General features: G+C 37.6%; 3 protein-coding genes and 1 long non-coding RNA gene across 9 annotated transcripts in view; 3 read left to right on the top strand and 1 right to left on the bottom strand.

The window, feature by feature from the left end:
• LOC148188198 (uncharacterized) overlaps positions 1-21206 on the bottom strand; it is a 49123-nt gene that overhangs the window by 20278 nt on the left and 7639 nt on the right. The gene's annotated exons all lie outside the window — the stretch shown is intronic.
• Positions 1974-5329, top strand: LOC121945740 (hepcidin-like). 3 transcript variants are annotated; one of them, XM_042490053.2, is made up of 3 exons: positions 1974-2134; positions 2228-2314; positions 2434-2731. In XM_042490053.2, the coding sequence occupies exons 1-3, from the start codon at positions 2048-2050 to the stop codon at positions 2515-2517; spliced, it is 258 nt and encodes an 85-aa protein (XP_042345987.2). In that variant the 5' UTR covers positions 1974-2047; the 3' UTR covers positions 2518-2731. The 3 variants fall into 3 exon arrangements, with proteins under 3 accessions (XP_042345987.2, XP_042345986.2, XP_042345985.1); XM_042490052.2 differs by lacking the exons at positions 2228-2314; positions 2434-2731 and adding exons at positions 4817-4903; positions 5010-5329 and having other exon boundaries at positions 1997-2134; XM_042490051.2 differs by lacking the exons at positions 1974-2134; positions 2228-2314; positions 2434-2731 and adding exons at positions 4557-4716; positions 4817-4903; positions 5010-5329.
• Positions 8519-9291, top strand: LOC121945808 (hepcidin-like). Its single transcript, XM_042490150.2, has 3 exons — positions 8519-8678; positions 8779-8865; positions 8972-9291. Exons 1-3 carry the CDS (start codon positions 8592-8594, stop codon positions 9077-9079), a joined length of 282 nt encoding a protein of 93 aa, XP_042346084.2. The 5' UTR covers positions 8519-8591; the 3' UTR covers positions 9080-9291.
• On the top strand, positions 12475-19917 carry LOC121939493 (hepcidin-like). 4 transcript variants are annotated; one of them, XM_042490147.2, is made up of 5 exons: positions 16471-16632; positions 16724-16810; positions 19145-19222; positions 19400-19477; positions 19613-19917. In XM_042490147.2, exons 1-5 carry the CDS (start codon positions 16546-16548, stop codon positions 19712-19714), a joined length of 432 nt encoding a protein of 143 aa, XP_042346081.1. In that variant the 5' UTR covers positions 16471-16545; the 3' UTR covers positions 19715-19917. The 4 variants fall into 4 exon arrangements, with proteins under 4 accessions (XP_087940107.1, XP_042346081.1, XP_087940106.1 ...); XM_088083981.1 differs by lacking the exons at positions 16471-16632; positions 16724-16810; positions 19145-19222 and adding exons at positions 12475-12660; positions 12761-12797 and having other exon boundaries at positions 19440-19477; XM_088083979.1 differs by lacking the exons at positions 16471-16632; positions 16724-16810 and adding an exon at positions 17028-19054.

Below are 21206 nucleotides of genomic sequence, written 5' to 3'. Positions count from 1 at the left end.
TTTGGCAAAGTTCCCAGTATTGTGTCAGAAAAATTCACTGACTGCGGTGCAAGCTGCCATTCATGAAGAGGCAAAGAAGGAGGGGAAAGCACAGGACTGATTTTGAGGGAATATGTCAAGATCAAGGGCACCAGAACTTAAAGTTGCACAAGAAGATTACCTGTGGTGTGAAGGAACAGAAATGAAGTGGGAAAGGGAGACAAAAAATGGACAGAGGTGAAGACAGAAGGCAGCTGAGACAGGGACAGATGGGGTCAGTGCCCTGGACTGACAGCAGAGAGGAATATTGATCTGCATGATGACGTGAATCTGACTGTTGTGTTAAGCCAACAGTAGCTTTATTGAGCCAAAATACTGGCAGGCAGGCTAAATGTTTAAGAGACAAACACTTATGAACACACAGTTTAAAACAAGTAAGCTTGGAAAATCCAGACCTACACTGCAAATATTTTTAAATAGAAAAAATAATGGATGTAACCAGGGTTTGTCACACTCATCAGTAAAAGAAAAAAGTTTTGTGTCAATTTAAATCATATAATATCATATATTTTTTATATGATCTACATAACTTACAAAACCAAAATGCAAATAAATATATGGACTGAATATTTAAATCCTTTAACTCTTTAAAGTTTCTCTTCTTTAAAGTTTTTGTGTGCTGCTTTCAGATCCCATTCACAAGTATTATGCCCTTTGAACCCTGAGCAAAGTGGTGTGATTTATTTCAAAAACATGGGGAAAAAAGGCAATGAGACACTTGGTAAAAAAAAAAAATAAATAAATAAAAGTATATCCAGAAATTATAAGAAATTTGTAGATTTGGGGGGGTGGGGTGGGGGGGGGGGTTGTCATCAGGGTGATTCATGTGGTTTAACTGCTGGTTCTTCTGTGTTACGCAAAACTGAAATTGCTGAAATTTCCTCTGTTGATCATTTGTAATTGCACCCTTTACACTGAGCAGTTTTTCAACACAGATTCTCATTCAATGGAGGATTTTCTGTACAGGTCAAAGAAATGCAGTCATCCACACCTGGACCAATACAGTCTTACAGTCTTCATCAGTTTTTTTTTTCTGCAGGTAAAAATACATTGTAATAGTTAAATTTCACTAATTTCACACAAAAGTTCACTGCTGATTTGATGCTGTAAAACAAACAATGTGGCCAAAGGTCAAAAGCTGGAAAATTTCCATTTCCATTCATTCAAGGGATAATACAAAGCCCATTACTGGAAGCAGGTAAGTTCTGTGTGTGATGAAGCAATAATGGCCCCCGGGGAGTATAAATACCAACTCTTTTTACGCACTGAACCATTAGACATAAAGAAGATCTGACAGACAGAGTTACCAACAGATCTGCTCAGCAACTGAACCACTTCTACCCGTGACATGGGCACATGCGCCAGCAAGTTAACAAAAAAATGAAACAGAGAGAAAAAGGAAATGTTCAAGTATTTCTACAGATATTTCAGTTTAGCAAGGCATTTGACATCAATGCATCTCTAAAAACACATCTGTTACACAACAATGATTGAGAGAGTCATAAGGCACCCACTCACACACAAATGCACAGGCACACACTGACACACACTAAGAATACTTAATCATTATACGTGCAGGTACTCACAAACACTATCATTAAAAGGGAACTAGTATGATATGGGTTAGATTTTGTTTTTTTGTTTGTTTGTTTGTTTTTTAAGAAAAAGAAGAAAATAAACATATAATGGGAATTAAACAAGTGTTGAAAATAATGGGCATTTTGACTTTTATGGCAAAAGGAAATATTGAATTTCCTTAAAATATACTTCATTTGACAGTATGGATAAAGATCAAAAGCAGAAAAATTTCCATTTCTATTGTCAGCATTAGTCAGTTGTGATGCAAAGCCCATTACTGACAGCAGGTCTGCCTGTGATGAAGCAACAGTGGCCCCACTGAGTATAAATACCCTGAGATTTTACACACTCAACCATCACACAGACAGAGGACCTAACAAGAGTCACCAAGAGATCTGCTCACCAACTGAACCACTTCTGCTCTCCTAAGATGAAGACATTCAGTGTTGCAGTTGCAGTGGCCATCATGCTCGCCTTCATCTGCACTCAGGAGAGCTCTGCCTTACCCCTCACTGGAGTAAGAAAATTATTTTTTTTTTTGCTTTCTGGTTATTAGTGTTTTGTGAAAACACTTAGATGACGTTCCTCAACATTCAATATTCATCCACAGTTAGAAGAGCTGGAGCAGCCAGTGAACAATAACAACGGTGACCTTCCAGATGCTGATCATCCACTGAGTCGAGTGAAAAGGGGGAAGGTATATTAAGTTAACTGACTGAATTTAGCCAAACATCATGAGCCAATTCTGTCAGAGAACAAACAGAACGAGAGATAATCTTGAAGATCATCACTTCATATCTCTTGTCTTTCACTCAGATTCCAGGGGGGCCTATCTGCTTTCCTTACTGCTACCCAACTGGTGACGGAGTCGAGTGCGGTGTCCGCTGCATTTTCCAGTAACAGACTTCCACGACAACTGCTTACTATGAATTTGTTGTGCTTTTTCTCTTAAAGCAATTTCCACATTTTCAATTGTACATGTGCTTCTTGAAAATCAGAAGATGTTACTGCATTTGGTCATGCTGGAGTTCATATGTTCAGTGATGTGATTCCATCATTGAATATCTGCAGATACCACAGTGTTTTATGACAATAAACTTTTATTTTACCTATATTTAATGTGTAAATGTCTTCTTTTACCAATGTACACAATGAACAAACAGATTTATTAACATAACGTATAATTTGACTAGTTAAATCTGATGTCTACTAAGAGAGTGACCTTGCGTTTAACTGTGTCAAATGCATCTCCTGCTGTAAGTATTTATGTTACACATAAAGCAGAATACTAAGTCATTTTTCAGGACATTTTTGGACATATGTATCTACAACTTTGGCGTGTTTACAGGATTTTAGGATGCTTCTAGGATATGATATTGTTTCTGGGATGTGGGGATATTTCTAAGACTTGTATAGATAGATGTATATAGATGTAAAGAATTTTAGGACATTCCCATGATTTAAGGACATTCCTCAGATTTGAGGACATTTCTAGTATTTTAGGATGTTTTGGATTTTGGGACATTGCTAGGACTTTAGCACATTTCTAGGATTTTAGGATGTTTCTGGTATTTGGGGACATTGCTAGGATTTTAGGATATTCCCTCAATTTTAGGACGTTCAAGAATTTTTGGACATTTCTTGGATTTTATCACGTTTCTAGAATTTTAAGATGTTGCTAAGACTTCAGGACATCTAGGACTTTAGGATGTTTCTAGGCTTTTGGGACATTCCTCAGACTTCAGCACATTTCTTGGATTTAAGGATATTTCCATGAATTGCTTTTCATGAGAGCAACTCCTAAACTCATGGCTTCGTCCTATCCTGTCTTAGACTTCATATCTTAACTCAAGAAATGGTAAGCTGTAAATTGGATTTTTCATTTTGCAATTATTCGGTCATGCTTGTATCTGTGTTTGTAATGAATACAGAATAATTCCTTCATTGGAGTTTAACTACTGGTAGGCCACTCGAGATGGACAAGCCATAATGTCAACAGCTCTCACTCGTCACTTACTAGCTAACTTGCAACCATGGACAAAAATAGATGGGAATTCAATTAGCTATGATGACTTGGAGGCAGTAATTGTGTCAGTGGAGGAAAGGAAACCCCATCTTCTCAGGAACATTAATTTTCAACTATGTGAATGGATCCAAATTGATTTATTAAGTTAATTACTGAAATTTAAAGTGTTGTTGTTTGGTTTGAGTTGCCAACTAATAATTATATTTTGGTGTTCATGTTGTTCTCCAACCACCTTTGTCGCCACAGGCACATTTTTGACAGTTATTTTGAATTTAAGACAGAGTTCATGCTATCCTCACTGAGGATTCCTGGGAAATACCAAAGTTAGGACAGTTGTGAAAGAGCTAAATGTGCTTTCCTGAGACGAAATGGGCATTTTACCTAAATGCAAACATGTTCTTTCTGCAACCATGTGCTGCGTATGCAAGTGTGTGTGATTAACACAAAGTGACCTGAAGTGAACACTCATTTGTTACACAATAATGACTGAGACAGTCGTAAGACACCCATACACACATTTTCACAAAAATGCACAGAAACACACTGACACACATTTCGATACTTATTCATTATATATAGGTACTCACAAACACTATCATTAACAGACTGCTAGTATAAACAGATTTTATATGGCTAAGATTTTTAATAAGTGAAAAAGAAACAGAAGAAAATGAAAACAAATAATGAGAACAGAGAAAAACAAGCATTAACTCCAGCTTAAAATATTGTTGATCTGTTGTGGAACAATTGATATGGCCAAAGGTCAAAAGCAGAAAAATCCCCTTTTTTCCCAGCATCAGTCAGTTGTGATGCAAAGCCCATTACTGGAGGCAGGTATGTGTGTGCTGCCCGTGATGAAGCAACAGTGGCCCCACTGAGTATAAATACCCTGAGATTTTACACACTCAACCATCACACAGACAGAGGACCTAACAAGAGTCACCAAGAGATCTGCTCACCAACTGAACCACTTCTGCTCTCCTAAGATGAAGACATTCAGTGTTGCAGTTGCAGTGGCCGTCATGCTCGCCTTCATCTGCACTCAGGAGAGCTCTGCCTTACCCCTCGCTGGAGTAAGAAAATTACTTCAAAATCATCTCTTTTGCTTATTATTTGTAATTGGTGGTTGTAAAACTGCGATGTCATTTCTAAATATTCCAAATTTCTCAACAGGTAGAAGAGCTGGAGCAGCCAGTAAACAATGACAATGGTGACAATCCAGTTGCTGATCATCAAGAGTGGCCAATGGAAATGGGGAATGTAAGTTCAATTAACTGACTGAATTAAGCCAACCACCATGAACCACCAAAAACAGTGTGAGATAATGCTGAAGATGAGCACTTCATGTCTCTTGTCTTTCACACAGAGGCAGTTTAACATCAGAGAGAAGCGGTCTCCTGTTAAATGCACTCCTTACTGCTACCCGACTGGTGACGGCGTCTTCTGTGGTGTCCGCTGCGACTTCTGCTGTTGACCTCCTCAACAACCACCTAACATTACAATGTTACACTTTTTCCTCTTACAGCTAGTTCACTATTTTACTACTTGCTTTACCGGCTCTTGCAAACCAGAAGATGTGACTGAATTTGGTCACGCTGTAGTTCATATATGCTCAGTAATGTGATAGTATCCTAAATATCTGCAGATACTACAGTGTATTATAACAATAAACTTTTTTTACTCATATTTAACGTGTGAACCGTTTGTTTTACAATGAAAATGCACAACTAAAAAACAGTTCATCATGGCATGATGTATAATTTGTCTTCTAAAATGTTCCACATTTATCTTGCATAAAAAAAGAGTACTACTTTTAAAAGGTTCTGTGCACACTGAACCAAGATGAGATAACTGGGCATCATGCATGAATGTTTTCTTGCAGGTATTTCTGCCACACTATGATACACTGAAGAAACAAAATGGCAAAAGGACAACAGCAGAAAATGCTGGTAAACAACTAAACATCTTCTCTGCTGAGATAAAAATATTCAGCGTTGCAGATGCTGTGGCTGTCGCTCTCGCATACACTTGCACTCAGAAGAGCTCTGCCCTACCCCTCACTGGAGTTAAAATATGACTTTCATTTTTTCTTTGGCTTTTAGGTTCAGTTTGAGTGATTTTATCAAAACACTAAGATGTGGTTCCTAAAAGCACTCAGTTCTCAAATATTTGACTGCATCATCCATGCACTAAGAATCAGATACTGCAGAGCACTTTGTCCATATCTTTTGCATCAGTGAAAAAATACATTGTGTTGTATTTTTATCGTCACAACATGTTGGAGCAGTATTTAATGAAGGACTCAACCCACTCTCACCTTTAATTGTGAACCGGAAATGCTGCAGTTTAACAAAAGCAGCTCAAATTGTGGCATTCCTATGTTCCTCCTCTTCCCTATACTTTTTGATTGTCCGACGTCAGCTCATGTGACTTTCAAGTTTCTCTCTGCTGAAAAAAAAAAAACAATAACAAAAACAAAACAAAAAAGTAGGGCATTCCTTCTATTTTCAGTGGAAAATGCAGTATTGTATCCTCATGTCTTGCCAGAAAATGTTTGAAAAATTACATTTTCTATCACTGTTATGGTCTGTATGGTTGCTGAAATAGCATTTTTAAAGGGCACTATGCCACAATTTTAAGATCAGATAAGTGTCCTTAGCAACCACCATAGCAATGATAGAAAATGTAATATTTAAAAAATTTCTTAGCCAGGCCTGATAAAACTGTCTTAGAAAAAAAAAAAGGATCATACACATTCAATAAGTGAAGACAGGGAAAACAAAATTTACACTTCTCACTAGAAGTTTTATCCAAATGCAATTTAATGTTGACACCATATTAGAATACAACATTTTCCACTGAAAGTAGTGGCAATGTACCCCTCAACCCCCATTTTTTTGTTTTCCCCAGAGAGAAAGTTGACAGTCATGTGAGCTGATCTAGGTCAATAAAAAGGATAGGGAAGAGAAACGAGGGAATGCCACAGTTTTTGAGCCATGTTTGTGAAACTGCAATATTTTGCTGCTTGGACAAACGCAGGTTTTACACAATTTGACATGAGACTGAATTGTTTAATAGCAGGGTAGTTAGGTTGGAGATGTTGCATATGATTTAATAAGAATGAACGCATTGCTCACTGTGATTTAGATTTCCTGCACGTGCACAAGGTATTTTTCAAATTAAAGACTGCGTTAGACACAATTAAAGAATCCTTATAAATAAACTGACTCTTTTTGGCGCTGTACGTCACCTGGTTTTTCAGTGGGGCTGCAATGAGATTTTCACCATACAATAACTGTCTCAGGAAATGTCACAGTTTTACAACATAATATATATATATATATTTTTTATCAGCTTATTCATCATTTACATTAATGGAAGTATAAAATTAAAAAATAACTACAAGCAAAATAAAGGTAAATTCTCCGACCAGTTGCATTTTCTCTGGAGTACTGTAAATAAGCAAATGTACACAGTATCATAACCGTGACTTTTCAGACCAGGGTATACGTTGAAACTGGCATACCACTGCAATACTCCTCATTAAAGAAAAAAAGGCTTGTACTATCATGGGTTTCAAAGATACAAAAATATATATGATCATCTTATAGTGGCAAGCCCTAGGCTCATGGCTGTCCTATCCTATCTTGGACCTTTTATCTTATCTAAACGTAACAAATCCTTACAATATGCTGACTGTAAATGTGATACCTTAATTGGCACTGTCCTGTCATGCCTGTGTCCATGTACAGAGTGTACACAGACTGTCTGTGTCTTTGATTACAATGTACTGGTAGGCTGTTCAAGATGGACAAGCCATTACATCAACCTTTGTTCAGGGAGTTTTCTAGTCAGTTATTTGAATTTATTCACGATAATTAACTGATTTAAAGTATTGAAATTCAAAGCATTATCATATGGTTTGAGTAGCCTTTTAATCATTATACTGTATTTCTGTGTTTCTGTTATCCTGCATATTTTGAATTCAGGACATGACATTCCCGGCCTTGGAAATCCCCCAGTTAGGTCAGTTGTGCAATAGCTTAAATCTATCCTAGGATAAGATAGGGTTTCTTTCCAAAATACCGTTATCAGAAACATGTTTTTGTCGTATGGAAAATCCTAAATGTCGTCCTTAACTGAGAAAAGATTTCAGACTTAGAAAGTTTTATCCACTCTTTCTCCTCTTGTTGCATATGCATACATAGGTTCACACATGCACACATAGGTGTATGTGTGTGTGTTGTTAATGGTCTTAGGAGAAAACCAAGTGATTTGTAATGAAACAAACATCCTCTTTTTTTCTTGTTCCTTTGTATTTACACATAAGATACAATGCATAATTTGCAAAGGAATGTTAAGGAGAATTACAGAAATGGAGTACATACTATTTGTACGTATCTGTCAATAACTTAAATAACAAAAAATAAAAACAAAAAAATGCATAGTTCATCCCAGAAAACACCCATCTGTTACACAATAATGACTGAGGCAGTTATATCACACAAACTCACACACATGCACAGACACATGCGTGGAGGGGATCACCAACACCATCATTAGCAGAATGAATGTAAACTCTTTTGAAAATGAGCAATAAACACAAATGATAGAAACAAACAAACAATAGTCATAATGCCTCTTTTACGGGTATGACAAGGGAAAATACTGAAAACTAAAATTTGGTTGATTTGCTGTTGTGGAACAATTGATATGGCCAAAGGTCAAAAGCAGAAAAATTCCCACTTTTTCCCAGCATCAGTCAGTTGTGATGCAAAGCCCATTACTGGAGGCAGGTATGTGTGTGCTGCCCGTGATGAAGCAACAGTGGCCCCACTGAGTATAAATACCCTGAGATTTTACACACTCAACCATCACACAGACAGAGGACCTAACAAGAGTCACCAAGAGATCTGCTCACCAACTGAACCACTTCTGCTCTCCTAAGATGAAGACATTCAGTGTTGCAGTTGCAGTGGCCGTCATGCTCGCCTTCATCTGCACTCAGGAGAGCTCTGCCTTACCCCTCGCTGGAGTAAGAAAATTACTTCAAAATCATCTCTTTTGCTTATTATTTGTAATTGGTGGTTGTAAAACTGCTATGTCATTTCTAAATATTCCAAATTTCTCAACAGGTAGAAGAGCTGGAGCAGCCAGTAAACAATGACAATGGTGACAATCCAGTTGCTGATCATCAAGAGTGGCCAATGGAAATGGGGAATGTAAGTTCAATTAACTGACTGAATTAAGCCAACCACCATGAACCACCAAAAACAGTGTGAGATAATGCTGAAGATGAGCACTTCATGTCTCTTGTCTTTCACACAGAGGCAGTTTAACATCAGAGAGAAGCGGTCTCCTGTTAAATGCACTCCTTACTGCTACCCGACTGGTGACGGCGTCTTCTGTGGTGTCCGCTGCGACTTCTGCTGTTGACCTCCTCAACAACCACCTAACATTACAATGTTACACTTTTTCCTCTTACAGCTAGTTCACTATTTTACTACTTGCTTTACCGGCTCTTGCAAACCAGAAGATGTGACTGAATTTGGTCACGCTGTAGTTCATATATGCTCAGTAATGTGATAGTATCCTAAATATCTGCAGATACTACAGTGTATTATAACAATAAACTTTTTTTACTCATATTTAACGTGTGAACTGTTTGTTTTACAATGAAAATACACAACTGAAAAACAATTCATCATGGCATGATGTATAGTTTGTCTTCTAAAATGTTCCACATTTATCTTGCATAAAAAAAGAGTACTACTTTTAAAAGGTTCTGTGCACACTGAACCAAGATGAGATAACTGGGCATCATGCATGAATGTTTTCTTGCAGGTATTTCTGCCACACTATGATACACTGAAGAAACAAAATGGCAAAAGGACAACAGCAGAAAATGCTGGTAAACAACTAAACATCTTTTCTGCTGAGATAAAAATATTCAGTGTTGCAGATGCTGTGGCTGTCGCTCTCGCATACATTTGCACTCAGAAGAGCTCTGCCCTACCCCTCACTGGAGTTAAAATATGACTTTCATTTTTTCTTTGGCTTTTAGGTTCAGTTTGAGTGATTTTATCAAAACACTAAGATGTGGTTCCTAAAAGCACTCAGTGCTCAAATATTTGACTGCATCATCCATGCACTAAGAATCAGATACTGCAGAGCACTTTGTCCATATCTTTTGCATAAGTGAAAAAATACATTGTGTTGTATTTTTATCACCACAACATGTTGGAGCAGTATTTAATGAAGGACTCAACCCACTCTCACCTTTAATTGTGAACCGGAAATGCTGCAGTTTAACAAAAGCAGCTCAAATTGTGGCATTCCTATGTTCCTCCTCTTCCCTATACTTTTTGATTGTCCGACGTCAGCTCATGTGACTTTCAAGTTTCTCTCTGCTGAAAAAAAAAAAACAATAACAAAAACAAAACAAAAAAGTAGGGCATTCCTTCTATTTTCAGTGGAAAATGCAGTATTGTATCCTCATGTCTTGCCAGAAAATGTTTGAAATATTACATTTTCTATCACTGTTATGGTCTGTATGGGTGCTGAAATAACATTTTTAAAGGGCACTATGCCACAATTTTAAGATCAGATAAGTGTCCTTAGCAACCACCATAGCAATGATAGAAAATGTAATATTTACAAAATTTCTTAGCCAGGCCTGATAAAACTGTCTTAGAAAAAAGGATCATACACATTCAATAAGTGAAGACGGGGAAAACAAAATTTACACTTCTCACTAGAAGTGTTATCCAAATGCAATTTAATGTTGACACCATATTAGAATACAACATTTTCCACTGAAAGTAGTGGCAATGTACCCCTCAACCCCCATTTTTGGTTTTCCCCAGAGAGAAAGTTGACAGTCATGTGAGCTGATCTAGGTCAATAAAAAGGATAGGGAAGAGAAACAAGGGAATGCCACAGTTTTTGAGCCATGTTTGTGAAACTGCAATGTTTTGCTGCGTGGACAAACGCAGGTTTTACACAATTTGACATGAGACTGAATTGTTTAATAGCAGGGTAGTTAGGTTGGAGATGTTGCATATGATTTAATAAGAATGAACGCATTGCTCACTGTGATTTAGATTTCCTGCACGTGCACAAGGTATTTTTCAAATTAAAGACTGCGTTAGACACAATTAAAGAATCCTTATAAATAAACTGACTCTTTTTGGCGCTGTACGTCACCTGGTTTTTCAGTGGGGCTGCAATGAGATTTTCACCATACAATAACTGTCTCAGGAAATGTCAGTTTTACAACATAATATATATATATATTTTTTATCAGCTTATTCATCATTTACATTAATGGAAGTATAAAATTAAAAAATAACTACAAGCAAAATAAAGGTAAATTCTCCGACCAGTTGCATTTTCTCTGGAGTACTGTAAATAAGCAAATGTACACAGTATCATAACCGTGACTTTTCAGACCAGGGTATACGTTGAAACTGGCATACCACTGCAATACTCCTCATTAAAGAAAAAAAGGCTTGTACTATCATGGGTTTCAAAGATACAAAAATATATATGATCATCTTATAGTGGCAAGCCCTAGGCTCATGGCTGTCCAATCCTATCTTAGACCTTTTATCTTATCTAAACGTAACAAATCCTTACAATATGCTGACTGTAAATGTGATACCTTAATTGGCACTGTCCTGTCATGCCTGTGTCCATGTACAGAGTGTACACAGACTGTCTGTGTCTTTGATTACAATGTACTGGTAGGCTGTTCAAGATGGACAAGCCATTACATCAACCTTTGTTCAGGGAGTTTTCTAGTCAGTTATTTGAATTTATTCACGATAATTAACTGATTTAAAGTATTGAAATTCAAAGCATTATCATATGGTTTGAGTAGCCTTTTAATCATTATACTGTATTTCTGTGTTTCTGTTATCCTGCTTCTTCATTGCCATTGCCATACAGACACATTTTGGCAGTCATTTTGAATTCAGGACATGACATTCCCGGCCTTGGAAATCCCCCAGTTAGGTCAGTTGTGCAATAGCTTAAATCTATCCTAGGATAAGATAGGGTTTCTTTCCAAAATACCGTTATCAGAAACATGTTTTTGTCGTATGGAAAATCCTAAATGTCGTCCTTAACTGAGAAAAGATTTCAGACTTAGAAAGTTTTATCCACTCTTTCTCCTCTTGTTGCATATGCATACATAGGTTCACACATGCACACATAGGTGTATGTGTGTGTGTTGTTAATGGTCTTAGGAGAAAACCAAGTGATTTGTAATGAAACAAACATCCTCTTTTTTTCTTGTTCCTTTGTATTTACACATAAGATACAATGCATAATTTGCAAAGGAATGTTAAGGAGAATTACAGCAATGGAGTACATACTATTTGTATGTATCTGTCACTAACTTACAAAAAACAAAAACAAAAAAATGCATAGTTCATCCCAGAAAACACCCATCTGTTACACAATAATGACTGAGGCAGTTATATCACACAAACTCGCACACATGCACAGACACATGCGCGGAGGGGATCACCAACACCATCATTAGCAGAATGAATGTAAACTCTTTTGAAAATGAGCAATAAACACAAATGATAGAAACAAACAAACAATAGTCATAATGCCTCTTTTACGGGTATGACAAGGGAAAATACTGAAAACTAAAATTTGGTTGACCTGTTGTGGAACAATTGATATGGCCAAAGGTCAAAAGCAGAAAAATTCCCACTTTTTCCCAGCATCAGTCAGTTGTGATGCAAAGCCCATTACTGGAGGCAGGTATGTGTGTGCTGCCCGTGATGAAGCAACAGTGGCCCCACTGAGTATAAATACCCTGAGATTTTACACACTCAACCATCACACAGACAGAGGACCTAACAAGAGTCACCAAGAGATCTGCTCACCAACTGAACCACTTCTGCTCTCCTAAGATGAAGACATTCAGTGTTGCAGTTGCAGTGGCCGTCATGCTCGCCTTCATCTGCACTCAGGAGAGCTCTGCCTTACCCCTCGCTGGAGTAAGAAAATTACTTCAAAATCATCTCTTTTGCTTATTATTTGTAATTGGTGGTTGTAAAACTGCTATGTCATTTCTAAATATTCCAAATTTCTCAACAGGTAGAAGAGCTGGAGCAGCCAGTAAACAATGACAATGGTGACAATCCAGTTGCTGATCATCAAGAGTGGCCAATGGAAATGGGGAATGTAAGTTCAATTAACTGACTGAATTAAGCCAACCACCATGAACCACCAAAAACAGTGTGAGATAATGCTGAAGATGAGCACTTCATGTCTCTTGTCTTTCACACAGAGGCAGTTTAACATCAGAGAGAAGCGGTCTCCTGTTAAATGCACTCCTTACTGCTACCCGACTGGTGACGGCGTCTTCTGTGGTGTCCGCTGCGACTTCTGCTGTTGACCTCCTCAACAACCACCTAACATTACAATGTTACACTTTTTCCTCTTACAGCTAGTTCACTATTTTACTACTTGCTTTACCGGCTCTTGCAAACCAGAAGATGTGACTGAATTTGGTCACGCTGTAGTTCATATATGCTCAGTAATGTGATAGTATCCTAAATATCTGCAGATACTACAGTGTATTATAACAATAAACTTTTTTTACTCATATTTAACGTGTGAACTGTTTGTTTTACAATGAAAATACACAACTGAAAAACAATTCATCATGGCATGATGTATAGTTTGTCTTCTAAAATGTTCCACATTTATCTTGCATAAAAAAAGAGTACTACTTTTAAAAGTACACAGCAAACTGAACCGAGATGAGATAATTGGGCATCATGCACGAATGTTTTCTTGCAGGTATTTCTGCCACACTATGATATACTGAACAAACAAAATGGCAAAAGGACAACAGCAGAAAATGCTGGTAAACAACTAAACATCTTTTCTGCTGAGATAAAAATATTCAGTGTTGCAGATGCTGTGGCTGTCGCTCTCGCATACATTTGCACTCAGAAGAGCTCTGCCCTACCCCTCACTGGAGTTAAAATATGACTTTCATTTTTTCTTTGGCTTTTAGGTTCAGTTTGAGTGATTTTATCAAAACACTAAGATGTGGTTCCTAAAAGCACTCAGTGCTCAAATATTTGACTGCATCATCCATGCACTAAGAATCAGATACTGCAGAGCACTTTGTCCATATCTTTTGCATAAGTGAAAAAATACATTGTGTTGTATTTTTATCACCACAACATGTTGGAGCAGTATTTAATGAAGGACTCAACCCACTCTCACCTTTAATTGTGAACCGGAAATGCTGCAGTTTAACAAAAGCAGCTCAAATTGTGGCATTCCTATGTTCCTCCTCTTCCCTATACTTTTTGATTGTCCGACGTCAGCTCATGTGACTTTCAAGTTTCTCTCTGCTGAAAAAAAAAAAACAATAACAAAAACAAAACAAAAAAGTAGGGCATTCCTTCTATTTTCAGTGGAAAATGCAGTATTGTATCCTCATGTCTTGCCAGAAAATGTTTGAAATATTACATTTTCTATCACTGTTATGGTCTGTATGGTTGCTGAAATAGCATTTTTAAAGGGCACTATGCCACAATTTTAAGATCAGATAAGTGTCCTTAGCAACCACCATAGCAATGATAGAAAATGTAATATTTACAAAATTTCTTAGCCAGGCCTGATAAAACTGTCTTAGAAAAAAAAAAGGATCATACACATTCAATAAGTGAAGACGGGGAAAACAAAATTTACACTTCTCACTAGAAGTGTTATCCAAATGCAATTTAATGTTGACACCATATTAGAATACAACATTTTCCACTGAAAGTAGTGGCAATGTACCCCTCAACCCCCATTTTTGGTTTTCCCCAGAGAGAAAGTTGACAGTCATGTGAGCTGATCTAGGTCAATAAAAAGGATAGGGAAGAGAAACAAGGGAATGCCACAGTTTTTGAGCCATGTTTGTGAAACTGCAATGTTTTGCTGCGTGGACAAACGCAGGTTTTACACAATTTGACATGAGACTGAATTGTTTAATAGCAGGGTAGTTAGGTTGGAGATGTTGCATATGATTTAATAAGAATGAACGCATTGCTCACTGTGATTTAGATTTCCTGCACGTGCACAAGGTATTTTTCAAATTAAAGACTGCGTTAGACACAATTAAAGAATCCTTATAAATAAACTGACTCTTTTTGGCGCTGTACGTCACCTGGTTTTTCAGTGGGGCTGCAATGAGATTTTCACCATACAATAACTGTCTCAGGAAATGTCAGTTTTACAACATAATATATATATATATTTTTTATCAGCTTATTCATCATTTACATTAATGGAAGTATAAAATTAAAAAATAACTACAAGCAAAATAAAGGTAAATTCTCCGACCAGTTGCATTTTCTCTGGAGTACTGTAAATAAGCAAATGTACACAGTATCATAACCGTGACTTTTCAGACCAGGGTATACGTTGAAACTGGCATACCACTGCAATACTCCTCATTAAAGAAAAAAAGGCTTGTACTATCATGGGTTTCAAAGATACAAAAATATATATGATCATCTTATAGTGGCAAGCCCTAGGCTCATGGCTGTCCAATCCTATCTTAGACCTTTTATCTTATCTAAACGTAACAAATCCTTACAATATGCTGACTGTAAATGTGATACCTTAATTGGCACTGTCCTGTCATGCCTGTGTCCATGTACAGAGTGTACACAGACTGTCTGTGTCTTTGATTACAATGTACTGGTAGGCTGTTCAAGATGGACAAGCCATTACATCAACCTTTGTTCAGGGAGTTTTCTAGTCAGTTATTTGAATTTATTCACGATAATTAACTGATTTAAAGTATTGAAATTCAAAGCATTATCATATGGTTTGAGTAGCCTTTTAATCATTATACTGTATTTCTGTGTTTCTGTTATCCTGCATATTTTGAATTCAGGACATGACATTCCCGGCCTTGGAAATCCCCCAGTTAGGTCAGTTGTGCAATAGCTTAAGTCTATTCTAGGATAAGATAGGGTTTCTTTCCAAAATACCGTTATCAGAAACATGTTTTTGTCGTATGGAAAATCCTAAATGTCGTCCTTAACTGAGAAAAGATTTCAGATTTTTTCAGATTTTCAGATTTTTTCAGATTTCAGATTTCACTTTCTCCTCTTGTTGCATGTGCATACATAGGTTCACACATGCACACATAGGTGTATGTGTGTGTTGTTAATGGTCTTAGGAGAAAACCAAGTGATTTGTAATGAAACAAACATCCTCTTTTTTTCTTGTTCCTTTGTATTTACACATAAGATACAATGCATAATTTGCAAAGGAATGTTAAGGAGAATTACAGCAATGGAGTACATACTATTTGTATGTATCTGTCAATAACTTAAAATACAAAAAATAAAAATAAAAAAATTCATAGTTCATCCCAGAAAACACCCATCTGTTATACAATAATGACTGAGGCAGTTATATCACACAAATTTGCACACATGCACAGACACATGCGCGGAGGGGATCACCAACACCATCATTAGCAGAATGAATGTAAACTCTTTTGAAAATGAGCAATAAACACAAATGATAGAAACAAACAAACAATAGTCACAATGCCTCTTTTACGGGTATGACAAGGGAAAATACTGAAAACTAAAATTTGGTTGATTTGCTGTTGTGTAACACACAATACGACCAAAGGTCAAAAGCAGAAAAATTCCCATTTTTCCCAGCATCAGTCAGTTGTGATGCAAAGCCCATTACTGGAGGCAGGTATGTGTGTGCTGCCCGTGATGAAGCAACAGTGGCCCCACTGAGTATAAATACCCTGAGATTTTACACACTCAACCATCACACAGACAGAGGACCTAACAAGAGTCACCAAGAGATCTGCTCACTAACTGAACCACTTCTGCTCTCCTAAGATGAAGACATTCAGTGTTGCAGTTGCAGTGGCCGTCATGCTCGCCTTCATCTGCACTCAGGAGAGCTCTGCCTTACCCCTCGCTGGAGTAAGAACAATCATTTCTTTTGCTTTTTAGTTATTAGTGTTTTATGAAAACACTAAGATATCATTCCTAAACAATCAAAATCCATCCACAGGTACAGGAGCTGGAAGAGCCAGTGAACTATGACAATGGTGACCTTCCAGTTGCTGATCATCCACAGTGGCCAGTGGAAAAAGAGAAGGTATATTCAGTTAACTGAATGTATTTAGCCAAACACTATGAACCAGTTCTGTCTAAAGAACTAGGGAGCAAACAGAATGAGACACAATCTTGGAGACTCACGTCTCTTGTCTTTCACACAGACGCCTTTAAATACCAGAGAGAAGCGTGCACCTAAATGCACTCCTTACTGCTACCCAACAAAAGATGGTGTTATGTGCGGTGTCCGCTGCGACTTCTGAAGATTCCTGCAACCGGATTAGACTTCCACAAGAACCTTTTTTTTTTTTTTTTTTAAACACATTTTCCTTTTAAAGGACTTTTACAATAACTCTGTGGATGTTGCTGTATTTGGTCATTCTGTAGTTCATTTATGCTCAGTGATGTGGCTGCATCATTAAACATCTGCAAATACTACAGATTATTACACAATACAATAAACTATCATTGGACTTATATATAATGTGTGAACAAGTTCTTATAACAATGATGAATGACCTGACCTGTGTAAGCCCAGATAAGATGATTGTATTTAAAAAATTATTCATTTAAAATATGACTGCCTTTAATTTGCCAGGACGTGTCACAATGGTAAATCAAACTTAGAGACCCAATCAGAGATTGACCCAACTCCACAGTCACACTTTGCATTTGGTCAAAAAATGAAATAATCTGCTGGTAATATTATCAGCAAAAGAAAAAAAAATAAATGCTTATATTATCTTGTAGTACATAATACAGGCTTCCACTTCTTTAAAATTTAAGTGGATTGGAAAAACAGGAGATTGGATAAATAGGGCAGTGGGTCGTGGTCCAAAAGCAGCAGCAGTTCCATTCTGACTTTAACTGAACTGACTCATGAATGTGTCAAGTTTATAAAAAATGAATAAATAAACCTGGGAATGAGACTTAACATTCAACTATTCAAAAAAAACATACTGCACTTCTGAGTTATACTGAGAATTCAAATGCATTTTATTTTAATGGTCACTGATAAAATTAATTAATTAAAAAGTGCAAAGAAAGATTCAGCATGGGAGGAAATTTTGCTTTGTACAACCAAAGGGAGGTATTTTTATTATTTTATTTAAATTTTCACTTGACTTTAGAAGAAAAAAGTTGCTGAGAACTTGCTGTATTTGATGTTGAAGTTGTTGATTAAACATTTTCTAAAGGCATTTAAACAAAGTCTCATTAACTACTAATAATCAGTATCGATATAGGCCCTGAAAAACCAATATCGGTCCACCCTTACTTTAAATAGCCATTTAAAAAATGCTGAAGGTGATGCTCCCTTCTCATCTTAAAAAAATGCTACTCAGCTGTATATTGCAAAAGATGTGGAGCTATTCAGGATACTGTTTGCTGGCATCGAGAACTTAGTGCTGAACTAATGGTGACCCGAAAGGGTTATCGGTAAATGGGACAGAGTGACATTAAAAAAGGGATTTTGGTTATTGCCCTAGATATCTGGAAAGCCTGAAGTTACCAAACATTTAAATGGCCCGTGACATTATCAGTGTTACCTTTACTTTTTGGGAACAACCAGACAATGCTAAAAGTAAAAAAAATATAATATTTAGGTGATAATGTTTAGGTGTTTTTTGATGATTTGAATTGTTATCTATCCTTTCAGGCCCAGACATTGACCTATCAACAGTGGGTCACAAATGCCAACACATTAGTATTAGTATTGTAATAAGGTAGCTAAAGTTTAAAAAAAAAAAATCTGATTTCAGTACTTTTGCACTTTGTTGAAGGAGAGTTCACATAGTGCACACAAGGACAGAGTGTGTTTTAATTCCACATTGCATATATTGGAACTGTGTGTTCTGTTTACTGCTGATGTTAAAGACACTGGCCCCTAATCTTAACCTTAACCTTAACCTTAACACAGAGTAAACAGAGAACATCGAACATCCCATTACTTAGGAAATTCCGAAAACAACACCAGGAATCATCCAGGGAGTGATGCAAGCCCATGCCTGGAGGCAAGAAGGCTAAGTGCAGCTGGGGATGAAGCAACGGTGGCCTGACTTAGTATAAATAACAGCATGTTTCACAGACTCAGTCATCAGACAGGACACCAACTCAAAGAGCTGACAAGATTCACCAAAACATCTGAGGTTTAGATGCTCTGCACTTTAAGGACTTTTAACAACCAGTCAAACCCTAAGATCCTAAGATGAAGACACTCGGTGTTGCAGTGGCCATTGTGCTCACCTTTATTTGTATTCAGAAGAGCCTAGCTGTCCCAGTCACTGAAGTAAAAATTCAACTTGAACTTATTTCACAATATTATTATCTATGAGATTTTTTTTAAATGCTAAGACTAAATGTTCACATTTTTTAACAGGTGAAAGAGATAGAGGATCCAGTCGGCACTGACAATCCAGGTGCTGAATATGAAGAGACATCAGTGGAAACATGGATGGTACCTTCTAATGACTGAATAAAAAAAAATCATTTAACATGAGATAATTCTAATGTAAACTGCCCTGATAGTTATGTAAGACAGAATGGCAAAAAAATTATACTGGAGAACACCTGTCTTCTTTCTATGAGTATTTTTTTTAATTGTTAAGACTAAATGTTAACAATTTTTAAACAGGTGCAAGAGCTGGAGGAGCCAGTCGGCACTGACTATCCAGCTGCTGAATATGAAGAGACGTCAGTGGAAACATGGATGGTACGTTCTAATGACTGACTAAATTAAGTCCCTTAGTATGAGATAATTCTAATGTAAACTGCCCTGATACTTCTCACATAAGACAGGATGAAAAAATAAATGATGGAGAACACCTGTCTGCTTTTGTTTTCACAGATGCCATTTAACATCAGAGGGAAGCATCAGAGTGGCCCCATTAGATGCCGTTATTGCTGTGGCTGCTGCGTGCTCGGCGTCTGCGGCATGTGCTGCAAGTGAGGATTCTTTTTCCAGCTAGGGATTTAAACAGCGTTCGCTCAAATTGAACTTGTTTTTTTTTTTGTACTAAATTAAAAATCTGATGACAATGGCCTCTGTGATGTGACTGCATCATCAACCCATTCTACTGAATACTGTATCTGCAGTTGCTATTGTATATTATCAAATTCCTCCTTAATAAATAAACAAAAATATATGATCAAGATGGGTGACAAGTGTCCTGGATGAACTTAGGATAAAATATTACACATTACCTCGCTTTAGTTGTACGTATATAGTCAATAGGACATAGCTGTGACAACCAAGGAGAGAAAGCATAATGGGGGGAAATCCCATCCAGAAGTACGTGGCCATGAGCTGCCCTCTTCCTACTTTCTCTGATGGGTTAGCACAAGCTAACTCAGCAGCAGTAACTAACATTCAACACAGAGCCGTTAAACAGTCCCAACAATCTCACACCAGCACCAAAAGGGCTTGATTCTTGGGTAACCCATTGGGTAATGTTAGCCATGTGATGCTAGCAGTTATGCCTGTCACTTTGTGTCTGTCCCAGTGTCAAGTGTAGCACTAGCCACAAGCTAAACAGACAGAGAGGGGCAAAAAGGGGCTGAGTGGATCAATACTCTGTATGCAGTTTACAATGAATTGAGATATCACCCATTTTAAATAGTAAAATTTTGGTTGAAGTTGCAGGAATTGGACATAATTGCAAGACCCGGCAGAATTCACAGGCACTGGCTTAATTTATGTTAATTGTTGAGATTGAGACGTCGCAAAATCCCAGAGGGACTGAGATATGCTGCAACTCTTGCCACCATACAGGCCCAGATATACTGGGGTGTTAAGCAAGTCACATCCTCCATTGGCCTCTAACAAACAATTCCTCCAGAGGCAACTCCATTTTCCAAGGGTGGTCTGCTGTCCAAGTGCTAACCAGGCCCAGCCCAGCTCAGCTCTGCTGTGCTTTGCTTGTTATCCAGTACAATGAGGGGAGGTATGGCACATGGCCATGCATGCTATTGTGTTACTTTCAGCATGGCTGGATCACACCTCGCAATTATAATGACCACAAAGGTCAAATAAATGGTCCGGTGTTAACTCAGTGCAGAAATGATTAGGGAACACACAGGCTCAGATTGACTCTGTGACGGAGTTATGAATGGTGAAACAACATACAGAGAGGTCAACATATTGAAAGTGACAAGCGGAACAATGGCGAACCTGTGGTTGTTATTTAAACCTGTGTGATTACGATTTAATTGCCTCCACACACACAGAAGGGCATGTACACGCTGAAGGACACACATTTGCTTGCAGTCATACATGCACAGACTACCAGTGTGGAGCCTGGTAGACTCCTACGCTGATCCCACCCTCATGCAGCCTTGCAGGGGGCTGAGCGGCATGCCAGGCCTGCCTCGCGCCCAGACGGATGCCCGTTGCACGCCCCCATACCAACAGAGCTGCTGCCAAACCACACAAGGAGATAGTA

The sequence above is a fragment of the Plectropomus leopardus genome, chromosome 11 (assembly GCF_026936395.1).
Source record: "Plectropomus leopardus strain MGB_pleo_1.0 chromosome 11, ASM2693639v1, whole genome shotgun sequence".
Lineage (NCBI taxonomy): Eukaryota > Metazoa > Chordata > Actinopteri > Perciformes > Serranidae > Plectropomus > Plectropomus leopardus.
This window is presented reverse-complemented; position numbering and strand designations above follow the sequence as displayed.

What these genes read in the sequence shown, in the direction of transcription:
- LOC121945740 (XM_042490052.2), top strand. Translation starts at nt 2,048, where the DNA reads ATGAAGACATTCAGTGTTGCAGTTGCAGTGGCCATCATGCTCGCCTTC. An exon ending in CTGCCTTACCCCTCACTGGA is followed by an intron (nt 2,135 to 4,816) that starts GTAAGAAAATTA and finishes ATTTCTCAACAG; the next exon opens with GTAGAAGAGCTGGAGCAGCC. An exon ending in GGCCAATGGAAATGGGGAAT is followed by an intron (nt 4,904 to 5,009) that starts GTAAGTTCAATT and finishes TCTTTCACACAG; the next exon opens with AGGCAGTTTAACATCAGAGA.
- LOC121945808 (XM_042490150.2), top strand. Translation starts at nt 8,592, where the DNA reads ATGAAGACATTCAGTGTTGCAGTTGCAGTGGCCGTCATGCTCGCCTTC. An exon ending in CTGCCTTACCCCTCGCTGGA is followed by an intron (nt 8,679 to 8,778) that starts GTAAGAAAATTA and finishes ATTTCTCAACAG; the next exon opens with GTAGAAGAGCTGGAGCAGCC. An exon ending in GGCCAATGGAAATGGGGAAT is followed by an intron (nt 8,866 to 8,971) that starts GTAAGTTCAATT and finishes TCTTTCACACAG; the next exon opens with AGGCAGTTTAACATCAGAGA.
- LOC121939493 (XM_042490147.2), top strand. Translation starts at nt 16,546, where the DNA reads ATGAAGACATTCAGTGTTGCAGTTGCAGTGGCCGTCATGCTCGCCTTC. An exon ending in CTGCCTTACCCCTCGCTGGA is followed by an intron (nt 16,633 to 16,723) that starts GTAAGAACAATC and finishes ATCCATCCACAG; the next exon opens with GTACAGGAGCTGGAAGAGCC. An exon ending in GGCCAGTGGAAAAAGAGAAG is followed by an intron (nt 16,811 to 19,144) that starts GTATATTCAGTT and finishes ATTTTTTAACAG; the next exon opens with GTGAAAGAGATAGAGGATCC.